The 11,709-nt window shown below is 41.6% G+C and overlaps 1 protein-coding gene across 3 annotated transcripts in view; it reads left to right on the top strand.

Moving 5' to 3' along the window:
- Nucleotides 1-307: 307 nt before the first annotated feature.
- Nucleotides 308-11,709, top strand: part of adam22 (ADAM metallopeptidase domain 22) — a 67,059-nt gene continuing 55,657 nt past the window's right edge. The window contains exons 1-3 of one of the 3 annotated variants that reach the window (XM_044209375.1): nt 308-825; nt 1,115-1,275; nt 4,859-4,935. In XM_044209375.1, the coding sequence (XP_044065310.1) occupies nt 738-825; nt 1,115-1,275; nt 4,859-4,935 (326 nt within the window). In that variant the 5' untranslated portion in view covers nt 308-737. The remainder of the gene's footprint in view (nt 826-1,114; nt 1,276-4,858; nt 4,936-11,709) is intronic. The other 2 variants (XM_044209376.1, XM_044209377.1) reach the window with 2 other exon arrangements.

Raw genomic sequence — 11,709 nt, 5'->3', positions numbered from 1 at the left:
CACATCAGCTCCTTGAGTATACAGTCAGCTCATTACCTCCTTAAGATTTGCTGTGTGGCTCTGGGGCAAGTCCAGCACCAGGTTAAGCATCTGGTCTATAAACATCTAAACATGTTATTATTTGTTGCAAAACTGGTAAATATGACAGGACTTAATATATAGATGAAACACACACACAGGCCCTATAGGAATTCATTAATTTCCTCTTATTATAACTTGGCTTTCTGGAGCCCTGACAGATGACGGCGTGACTCATGATGATAATAACAGGGAGAACTGGGCAGGAATGGCGCTCCTGCAGCAATTGAACATGGAGGGACGTGGAGGAGGTGCTGCGTTAATATCGGCGGAAGGCCGGGCCCGCAGCTTTTCTCCATCCCGTCTCTACCGCTCGCTCGTATTTATGCATTAGGCGTTTCTGCAGTGAGACGCTGGATATTGATGTGTTTTAAGGAGGTGTCCCCAGTCTCCTCCACCCCTCCCTCCCACCTTCTCCCTCTCTCTCTCTCTCTCCCCCTCCTCCCTGCCTCCTCCGTGCTGCTGATCCGCGGGGTCTCGGTGCGCTCAGACGCGCTCGGCGTTCAGTCTCGTAAGGACCCCGATGGCCCCCAACCAGAGGGACTGCGCTAACCAGACGACCAGCCCCGGCTTCAAGCTCCCCTAGCGAAGGCAGGACCCCGAGAGCCTGCTCCTGGAATACCGCATTGTTTTATAATTTCCACCAAGAGAGAAAGGTGATGATGCGCCCGCGATGGTGGATTTCCCTTTTGTGCGTCTGTGGATTGATGCACGTCGGTCACCAGAGCAACCTTAATGCCCCAAATGGTAACTGATGCTATTTTAGATATTACATTAATTATTATCGCGCAATAAAAGCGTTAAATCATCATTAATAGGCCTGTGTTTATTATTTTTTTATCATAGCTTCGGCTACCTCATGATCTCCATCAAAAATATGCATGTAGCCTGTAGCTGTTTCATGTTATCAAAGGAAAATAGGACCAATCCAGATTTCAGATGGCGGTGTTTGTGATGAATGTGTCTCTGTATCGCTTCCCGCACTGGGGAGGGGAGACAGGCGGGTAATGTAATCGGTGTTTTCCTCTCTGTGCAGGAGACGCCTTGTCGAGCTTGAAGGCTCTTCGTGATGCAGGCAGGTTTGTCGGGAAGGAGGACACGGTGCCTCTCCGCCTGCTCTACAGCAGGCACAACCACAGCCAGATCACAGAGGATGAGCTCAGCACCAGGGTTAAAGCCAGCTCCGGCTCTGCACAGGTACACGGTGTTTTCAGTGTTGTCAGGATGGAGAGAGAGAGAGAGAGACGTGCAGGCTGTGTGCTTCCTGCGTGTTTATGTTTGCGTTAATTCATCTCCTCTTCTGCCCTTGTCCTCAGAGGGGAAATTAATAATTAGTTAATTACAAGCAAAACAGAAGAAACATTTAGGCAGGAACAGGCCGAACTAATTAGGCTGTCTGCAGGTGCTATATATGGGTCATCATCGCCTTCATATGCAAAAGGAAGACCGCTCTGCCTTTGAATATTCCGCTTAGTGATAGGTCTTCAATTGTCACGTTTTCTCTGCCCACACTGTACATTTAAGAAATCATCAACTATAGTCATCTGGCCAACCAGAATAATTAATAATTTAGTGATTTCTTCTGTGTCCGGCTGAGTTGCTGTCCCAGCAGCTGCCTCACCTGTATCAGCTCATATCTTATATCGCACTAAGCAGCATTTTTCACTTTATTTATGAATGAAAGTGACCAGAGGTTAGCTGTTAGAGCCTGACTGATATATCTGAGTGGATGATATTATCAGCAGATATTTTCTTATCAAAGATATATCGGTATCGCCGTATATGTCGGCTGATATCTACCAAGAAGTTGCAGTAAAAAAAATGCTATAGATACACTATGTTTAAGGTAATTTAGAAACGGTGCAGCCATTACATAGTTTGTCCACCAGAGGGCACTGAAACGTTTATTTTTCAATAGTTAAATGTCCCGCTTTGTTACAAATGCAATAACCAAATTTGAGAAATCCTCATCAAAAATGTTTGTTTAAGTTATGTTAAAAAAACCCCAACTCACTATCAGATTCTTTTAGCTCTCAAATATCAATATTGGAATTGGCCTTAAGAAATCCAGCATCTTTTGGGCTCTAGTAGCTGAATATCTGAATGTGATAATCTGCGATAATCTGCAGGAAAGTGTTCTGAAGAGGGATTGATTCCCAAGATAATTCATACATTTGACCTGGAACAATAACAAGCACATATCAGCAGGGAAACAGGCAAACTGGAAAACAATGAAAACACATGACAATGAAGATGTTCAACAGCACATTAATGTTTTACCTCTACTCATTAAAACAAAAACAAAACAACAAAACCCAACAAACAAAAAAACATTGCCACACCTTACTACTTACTCTTCTACAATTAATTTATTAGGCCGGAATATCTGAAAACGTAATATTCTTTATGTACTTGAGAAAGGGGCTTAAGTTTACAGTTTTTTACATTATTTTGTTCTGTAGCCAGTGTTTGGATGTCCGCACCTTCATGTAGCCAAGAAAAACACTGTAGGCTTTATTTTGCAGTATGTTTGTACATGATCATACAAAAATCTGTTGGTCGTTATCTAAAACCGATGGGCAGAACAATATTGTTGGACAAGAAAACCTACCTGAGCCATTTGGCCTTGTCTGTAACAACCGATACAGTGCGGTAATAGTCATAATCACTAACTGTGTTCACTGACTCAGTTCAGTGAAGCAGCCTGTCTGCTGGGTTCATTTCAAGAGATGAGTCAATTAGCATTGTGCAAACCTGTCATGCGTTTTTAATTTGTGCGGCTTAGGCTTGTGTAGGCTAACCTATTCAAGGCTCAGAGAGTGGTGAGGACTGCAGATGGTAGCATGCAGGGAGGTGCTAACCCTTTGTCTCTCCCACACCTCAGACAGAGCTGCAGCCCGATGGGTAAACAAGCTAACAGGAACCATCTGCCATCAGATATAATTTTAATATTTTCCTTTTGAAGTTGATACTAATCTCCATCAAAGGTTTGTCACTTAACAGTGTTTCTGTGAACTGGATTTTAAAGCCAGGAGACTAATTTCTGCAGAACAAGGGAACAGTTTTTTAACTACCTACACCGATTGTTAAAAGATTTGCTCAAACCATGTCATATCATGCCTAAAACCTCATATTTTCATGAGTCATTTCCGTGTAATTCCTGAGTTTACAGCTCAGGAGCTGTGTTTATTTTACACTCTGTAAATGTATTGTGTACGGGTAAGTGAGGAATAGATCCAGGGTAGGAGGCGGAGGAGACAGGCGATGGCATCTTTGATTTGATTTCTGATATTCTGAGTCTCTTATTCTCCAGAGAGTTGAATCTGGTGTGCAGTCAGCCGTGATGTCACTTGCACAAAGTTTGATCAGTTATTGGCTGTTTTTAGATCAACAGCCTAAAAACAAATCTGTCAGATAGTTCTGAAAATGTGTGACACACAGGAAGTTATTTATAGACTTCTGTTGCATTGCCTATTTTCAGTATCAGACACAAACAGCTACACCACTGAATGAGAAGTGGGGAGTTCAGCAAAGTGCTCGTGTTGTTTTGGTGGAAAAACAAACGCTTCAAGTGGACTCAGTCTGAGCATGTGTGTGTTGGTTTGTATGTTTGCCTTCCTGCCTCTCTATCACACTCTGTGTGTGTGCAGTGGATTGATAGCACTTACAGTCATACTTTGACATTCATGAGTGGAAAGTCAGGCTTGCTATAACTCAGAAATCAATGTAAGAAGAGTCAGCGGTGGCTTCAGAATATTGGCCCGGCTCAGTCAACCTGGGATGCGCTTTCATTAACCACAATTACTGGTACCTCCTCCCATCATGGCTCCAATCTGCCAGATTAGATTTCATCACAAGTGTGCCATGGAAAGGGATTGCCCTTTGTACGTGCTCACACACACACACACACACCCACACACCTTCTTACCCGCTCATATATGCATTGACCACGCACAGACACACTCCTACAAATAATAGAGTCTGTTGCTAATGGGGACCTCATGGGCTGCGGTTGTCTTTGGGTGAGCACAGGGGCACCTCCTCAAACAGAAACAAAAAATACACACTCACCCCTCCTCCCCTCATTGTCATGCGGTGTCCGGTCTGTAATGAAGGTAGCCCGTGGGCAGAGTCTGGGGGAGGGTGAGCTGTGTTTTAGCACAGCTCTGGGACTTCCCTGGACCTGCACAGGAATGATTGTGGGGGGTTCTCATTGACCCAAGAGTCTGTAATGAAGCCCGCACCATATGTGCCCAGAGCTGGGAACGAATCAGATCATGGTCCAGCCAAATCAATCACACACGTAGTACACGCAGTCAGAGAAGACAGAGTGTGCACTTCTGTGTTTCTGTTCATACAGATCATTGCTGCCAGACAAAAATACGGTTCAGTATGGGTTTAGGAATGTCAATGAATCCTTGGCTTTGTGAAACTGTTACAAAACCAGTCTGCTAAACACATAAATGAACGGTCATCGAGGTAAAATAATAATACATTATGTTGTCCACATGCATGTTTACTTAAGTGTGTGTATGTGTTTGAGAGTGGGAGAGTGTTACGTTAGATCCTTTGCAAAAAAATTCATAAGAAGAAGACAGAGCTTGATGGCTTAATGAAAACAGTCTTATTCTTAGTGCTGATTGGTGCTGAAAAAGACAATACAGCCATCCATCAGTGTAGATGAGAACTGATCCTCGCATATGATCATGAATTGAACCATGAATATGATAATGGCTGCCTTTAGTAATAGTAAAATAACCTGCCTTCTCTGCCTCTTTAGGTGAACCATGTGGCCCAAGCAAGCTTTCAAGTCGACGCTTTTGGCAGAAAATTCATCTTGGATGTGGAACTGAATCAGTGAGTATTACATTATTAAGTCTGTCTGACTGGTCATCTGTCTGTCTGTCTAGCTAGCTAGCTATCCGTCTGGCTAACGGCGTGCCTAGCTAGCTAGACACACACACAGATAACTATTAGCTGTCTGTCCAGCTAGCTATCTAGCTATTTGTCTGTTAGTCTGGCTATCTGTTTGTCTGGGTAGCTAGCTAATAGATATCTGTCTGGCTATCAAACCATCTGTCTGTAAGTTGATGTCTTCATTGCGGCTTTATTTCTCCATTTGCTTTTTAATGTTTATAATATGCTATGGCTTGGCTGACAATCACAATATTGTTTTGCTTAAATGAAGGTGGATTCATTTTTATTCCCTAAATGTTCATGAAATCACTTTAACATTCACTTGCTTGTTGAAATGATCCCAGCAGGAGTCATACATCAGTCTCTCGGGCCTGAACAACACCTTTGAGTAGAAATTCACATTATTTTCGTGTTTAGTGTAAATCCCCAAGCTCATATTGCACGTTAATCTAGTGCTGACTCCAGTATTTTAACTGAAGTTGGTCATTGTGGTACTGCTGGACAGAGGTCATATTTTCCTGCTTTGTTAGTGCTGTTTATTGCCTCTTTTTGGGAATACACTCTTAGGACATAAATACCTAATGTGGGTGTGTGATGAAATGGGCCATTGTATGAATGAATGTATATGTATCTGTGTGTGTAAATGTGTGTGCGTATGTTTGCAGCAGGTCAGTTATTGTGTGTGTGTGATTTAGAGGGTCCATCATAATAGGAAGTGATTTACGGTAAAGGCTGGAGCACTGCCCTGTCAGACACTGATATTGATCACAGCACTGCTGATGGAAAGCGAGCCACTCTCTCCATATTTTCTCTCACCCTCTTACTCTTTCTCTCACTCTCTTTTTGCCTCCACCTCGCCATGCCTCATACTCATCACCCTTTTTTTCATCTTCCTCTCTAAACCTTTCCCTGTTCCTCTGTTTTGTTTCTGTTTCCTTCTGTAACTCTTTGAGACCATGGCTTGTTTTTCTCATTTAGCCCCAAAACAGAAAAGCCTGTGAACTTGGCAGCCACATAAGGTGATGCTGCCCGCTCATCAAAGCGGAAGTCACTCCCCTACTGAGTGAAGCATTGCATCACAGGAGTTCCCAGGTTTAGAGGATATGTTTCTGTAAAGCCTGCAACTGACTGCGTGACACATCAACCAGTATATAAATGTGTCGTCTGCACATACACAAGTACACACACATGCATATATGTATACACAAGCTTGTCACACATGCATATACACATCAGCACTTGGTTTGATGCAGAGTCATTATTCATCTGTGTTACATTGTGTGCTTACAGCATCCTTTTCCATAATTTCTTAACTGCATGTGGTGCAAAAAGTCCGTCAGAGTATCGGCTGAGAGGAAACACTAAAGTGAAATCCTGTTCTTAGCTTACCAGAGAGGGAATTAGCCTCCAACCAGACAGCTCTGGGCAACAGTCTGACATGTGTGGCTCTGAATAAGAATGAGAGAGTGAGATCAGTGCAATAGAGCATTGTACTGTGTGACGTTTATCTGTTTTCTCTAAAAATCCCTCGTACTATTTGTAGGGCTGAAACGTCAATTGTCAATTAGTCAATACAAAGAAAAATAATTGTCAACTACTCTGTTAATCAATCTGTTGTTTTTTTTAACATTTCCTAGTTCCAGCTTCTCAGTTGTGAGGATTTGCTGCTTTTCTTTGTTTTGTTGGATCGTAAACTGAATGTTTTTAGGTTTTGGACTGTTGGTTGGGAAAAACAAGCAATTTGATGACATCCCTTGAGCTTTTGGAAATCGTGATTGGCATTTTTTTATTTACTATATTCATTTTATAGCCAAAACAGTTAAGTAATGAAACGATTAGTTGATTAATTGATTAGGGAGTTAATAGAAAATTAATCGTCATCATAATCATCGTAACTGTTCTGACAATCAATGATGTAATTTATCAAGCAAAAAGGCCAAAAATGTGAGCATTTGCTGATTCTCTTTGTATTATGTCATTGCAAATTGAATATCTTTGAGTTTTGGACTGTTGATGGACAAAACAAGAAATTTTGGGCTCTGAGAAATTGTGATGGGCATTTTCCACTATTTTCTAGTATTTAATTGACGAAATGATAAACTGATTAATTGAAAAGGAAAAACAACTGATTAACTGATAATGAAAATAATCATTAGGTGGTGCCCTGTGTTTATGGTGATTGGTATTTTGTAAATTGTGGGAATGTTTTGTTTTGGCTTGTCACTCTGCCTGCGGCTGCATTCCTGTCTTTGTCCCAGTCCCAGCTGTCCGTCCCTCATGCGGGGCAGATCTCGAGTTTCCCTTTGTGTCCAAATGAGTACACCTCAGAGTCTTCCTCCTCTTCCGGCTGCCCTTCTTCATCACTGTCCTCTACCACACTCCTCTGTGAAGTGTTTCCCTGCTTGACAGCCACAATGATTTTGTTTACAGATAGCTTTCATGCCAGACAGAATAAACCAAGTTGATGTGTGAGTGGGTGCAGGAGTGGGAGGTATTTTAGCTGAATGGGCCAACATAGTTTTTTGGCTCTCAGTAACAAAACCTAGATCTTTCATTTTGATCAATGAGGGACTCTGCTGCTGTGCATTTTTTTGTGTTTAATTGTTGATATGAGCAAACAAGAAAGTTGTGTTTTTCAGCTTTAGTTGACGGCTGTGTCTCTAGTGTGGTCTACGGCACGTATTATTGTCATCCTCATTGAGCAGCCTTCTCTCTCTCTCTTTGCCTCGAGTTAATGTTTGGCCATAGACTGTGAATAATAGGAGTGTAGGCGTTTTGTAATAAAGTCATAAGTCTTGTGAATTCAAAGCACATGTGCTTTTTGGACCTGTTGGTTGTTATATGTAGGCTACATTTTCTGTTTAGTGCTCTTACTTTCAGATGTGAACATTTTACTTGGTTTGTGTTGTCCCCACAATTTTTAGCAATTTTAGCAGCGTGGCTCTATGGATGGCAATGTCTGTCGGACGGTTAGACCACCGCTTTGGTCCAGACTGTAATATCTCAATAACTACTAGATTTCTGTGAAATTTTGTACAGACATTCATGGTCCTTGGAGGATGAATCTTACAGACTTTGGTGATCCCCTGACTTTTCATCTAGCTCCATCATGAGGCGAAAATTTCAGTTTGTCCACTACTTTGGTTTATGACCAAATGCCTGAAAAACTAATGACATTCTTATCAGCCTCAGCTGTACTCTGTGTCTAGTGCTAATTAATAAATGTTAGCATGCTAACACGGCACACTAAAGCTTTGTTTACACTCGCGTGAGACACCATGGCACAGACCTCCACAGAGCTGTGAGCATGCACAGAGGAGGTGTTTATGCTCAGTGCTTTGTTCGTTGCAGTGTTTTCTGACAAGCCAAGGGGTGTACAAACAAAGTATGAATAAGCAAGAAGTCAACGAGTGTTACTGCAAGAATGTCATTATCCAACATGGCGATCCCTCATACTTTTCCACACTCTATTACAAAATGACTTATCTTTTGCCAGTGTGGTGGCGATCTCTCTCTATGAATTGAGAGTCATTTGGCTGTCCCTGTGGTCTCTCAAAGACGGGTGGTAGATGTGTGTAGAGGCAAAACTGCTCTGCCAGCTTCAGCATCACGCGCAACAAGATGGTGCTGGTATGCTGATGTTAGCATTTACCTCACAGCACTACTGTGCCTAAGTACAGCCTCACGGAGCCACTAGTATGGCTGAAGACTATCAGTATTTGTTTTACAAAAAACTTTTTCACTTTCATTTATTTTTGCTAAGAGACATTTTTAAGTGTTCATATTTGTGCTTATATTTTATTTTTAAATGTGTGACCTTTTTGTATGTTTTTGTAGGTTGCTGTCTTATCACAGAACTTGCACAGAGACATTTTGTTTAGATAAGAAATTGGTCAAAATGAGTGTCCTGTATGGTGAGAATAATCAATTAATAGTATTAAGGTGTGTGCTGTAGTCGTTAGCTCTTTCATTAGCAACATGCCGTATTGACACGAGCCACCCATCTGAAGTGTGACAATATATAGAGAAGTAGTCAGAAGGGGGTTGGTGGGTCATGGGGTCTTTATTCCCCCTTGCTGTCTTTGTCTTCCTCTTTCTCCTCCATCTCAGCGGCCGGTTACAATTTACCATTCATGGGACTAGATGAGCTGAAAATGTTCACAGGATGGGGGGTTTGCCTCTCTTTTGAGAATCATCCTCAACCCCAGCACACACACACATGTCTCCACCCTTGATTGCCCCCTTCCTCCACACCCACTCTCCATTCAGCCATGCCCCTACTACTCCTTTACCCCGCCCCTCCCACCTGCTCTCGCTGAATAATAGATGGTGCTGTAAGATTAAAGAGGAGTGTGCACACGTCCATAGTACACTGAATGGGAAACATCCAGACGGTGTGCGTGCAGTGTTACATACAGTATAAGTGCCTTTTCATAAAAGTACACATACAGTCAACTCAGGCTCATATTTGTATGTACACACGCATGCACAAGTACAGAAAAGTTGAGTAATCCAGTGGGGAAGCTATATACTGTCTGCTGTGTATGTGATTAGATAAGTTTGTTGTTTGCTCAAAAATAAATAAAATATAGCAGATTATTTAGTAATGAAAATGATCATTATTTGCAACCCGATTTCACAATATGGCAAATGTATGCAGACTTCTATATAAAATAATCAAATTGATTTTCAATACAATGAATCGCATCCCCCAAAATTATTATAAACATCAATAATTTTTAAATTACAACTTGCTGGGAATCACTAATTTGGAAGTAGCGATTTCAAATTAGTCATACGTTTAACAAGCATCATGATATGATCACATCATGACGATACAATTCCACTGAAAGTTAATTAAATGATATTTAATTATTGCCTATCCCTGACTCATTCTGTTGTTGAAACAAAACATTGACCAGGCTAGTTCCTATCAGCTACTATTCAAAATATTTCCCTCACATTATTTAGAAAATTCTTTCACATGCATTCAAAATATATATTCAACAAACAGCATAGTTTCTGACAACAAATGATGATAAGCTGGAAGGAAGATGGTGACGTTTGCCGGCGCATGTGAGAGAAACATTGAGGGAATGAGCAGAGTGAACATGTCTACTATGTGATTTTGTATTCACACAGTATGTAGCTTATGTATGTATGAAAATATGTGAGTGCAGACAGATAGAAGAACAGGTGGGCAGGTGCAGCTGGGACGAGAGAGTTTCATAACCTCTTCAGTGTTACGAAATAATCTGCTGCAGCAGCATAAAGAGAAGAGGGCTTCTCCCTGTCCTCATGTGCAATATTGACATTGACAGACACTCTGTGTATTATTATTTCTACTACTGTGTTGTGTCAGCTTTCCCTGCATGCACACAAATGCTTTATGCTAATGCTCAGGGACAATTACGGGCAATGCTAAATGCATTATTCATCTATGTGAAGGTAGGGTGTGTGTGCACCAGGGATGACAGTGTTAGTGGGGTAGTGGGAAGGGCCTGGCGGGGATAAAGCACTGATATAGCAATGGGGTCCCTTCAACTGCCCATATTAGGCAGGAAGCTAACCAAACATCCCATGGTTCAGTGGTTTGATGAATATGTTCATATGTGTTGGTGCGTCTGTGCATGGGCAGGAGTGTGTATGTGTGAAGAAGACAGGAGGGTTGTTCCTACCATTGTAGTCGTCAATATGACGTGAACCCTGAAAAGCTGCTGCTGCAGAGTCTTTGTCGTTTTGTTGGGCCTCAGGTGCAGAAGAGGCATGTTAAGTGTTGTCTTAATTAGAGATAACAAGACTGAATTGGAAAGATGAGGCTCAGACGGAAAAGAGGAAAATTTGGGCAAAGAAAGGCAAATTATTTTAACTTTTGTTGTTGTTTTTTTAATTACAGTCACTCTTGGTGATTTTTAAATTGAATTTTGGATCACCTTTAAAGTGCACTAACTTGCACCTTTATTACCTTGATTCTTTGCGTCTTCATTTTCATCATTCTTGATAAGTGTAGGTGTATCCTCATGTCTATAGTAGTAGTAGTGCTATTTATCAATCTAGATTGTTTTGGTGTGATTTGCCGAATTTTGGAGATATCAGCCGTAGAGATGTCAGGTAAGAGGAAAAATATGTATTTTTGACTTTTGCGTGAACTGTCCCTTTAAACTGCTGATCTCTAACTTTTGCTAGTGTTTGTGTTGCAAGCAGCAGAATTTTAAGCTCTGTGATTGGATGTTTCTAAGCGCAAGGCTCCCTGGAAGTCGTAGATGACGCTTCTCTTTGTTTTTTATGTACACAGGAAGCAAATAACCAGATATTTTCTAACATCTTGCTTTTGATGATTCAGCTGGACTAAATGCCAGCCATCTAACAGTATCTTTGTACAAAATGAGTGGGATTTTTATTTCTGGAACCCTGGACGACCAGAATAGCTCCTCCTACTTGTTTTTGAGCCGGCTGCCATGGACCGTGAAAGGTACTGATGCTGTGGTGTTCTCGGTGCACGTCCCTGTGCTGTGCATGTGTGTACGCGTGTGTGTGCATGTGTGTATTTATGCGTGTGTCGCTTATACATACATGTGTATGCAGCCTTACATCTCCACATGTATATGATTTAACTCTCTCTTATGTCCCATTCCAAGATAATTTATCATCCATCCATGTCTCGCTCCCTGCATCTTGACATTGCTACAACCCAACTCCACTCTTCTCCTCCAT

The sequence above is a fragment of the Siniperca chuatsi genome, linkage group LG9 (genome assembly GCF_020085105.1).
Source record: "Siniperca chuatsi isolate FFG_IHB_CAS linkage group LG9, ASM2008510v1, whole genome shotgun sequence".
Lineage (NCBI taxonomy): Eukaryota > Metazoa > Chordata > Actinopteri > Centrarchiformes > Sinipercidae > Siniperca > Siniperca chuatsi.
Note: the sequence above shows the minus strand (reverse complement) of the source record. Positions and strands in the feature narration are given on the sequence as shown.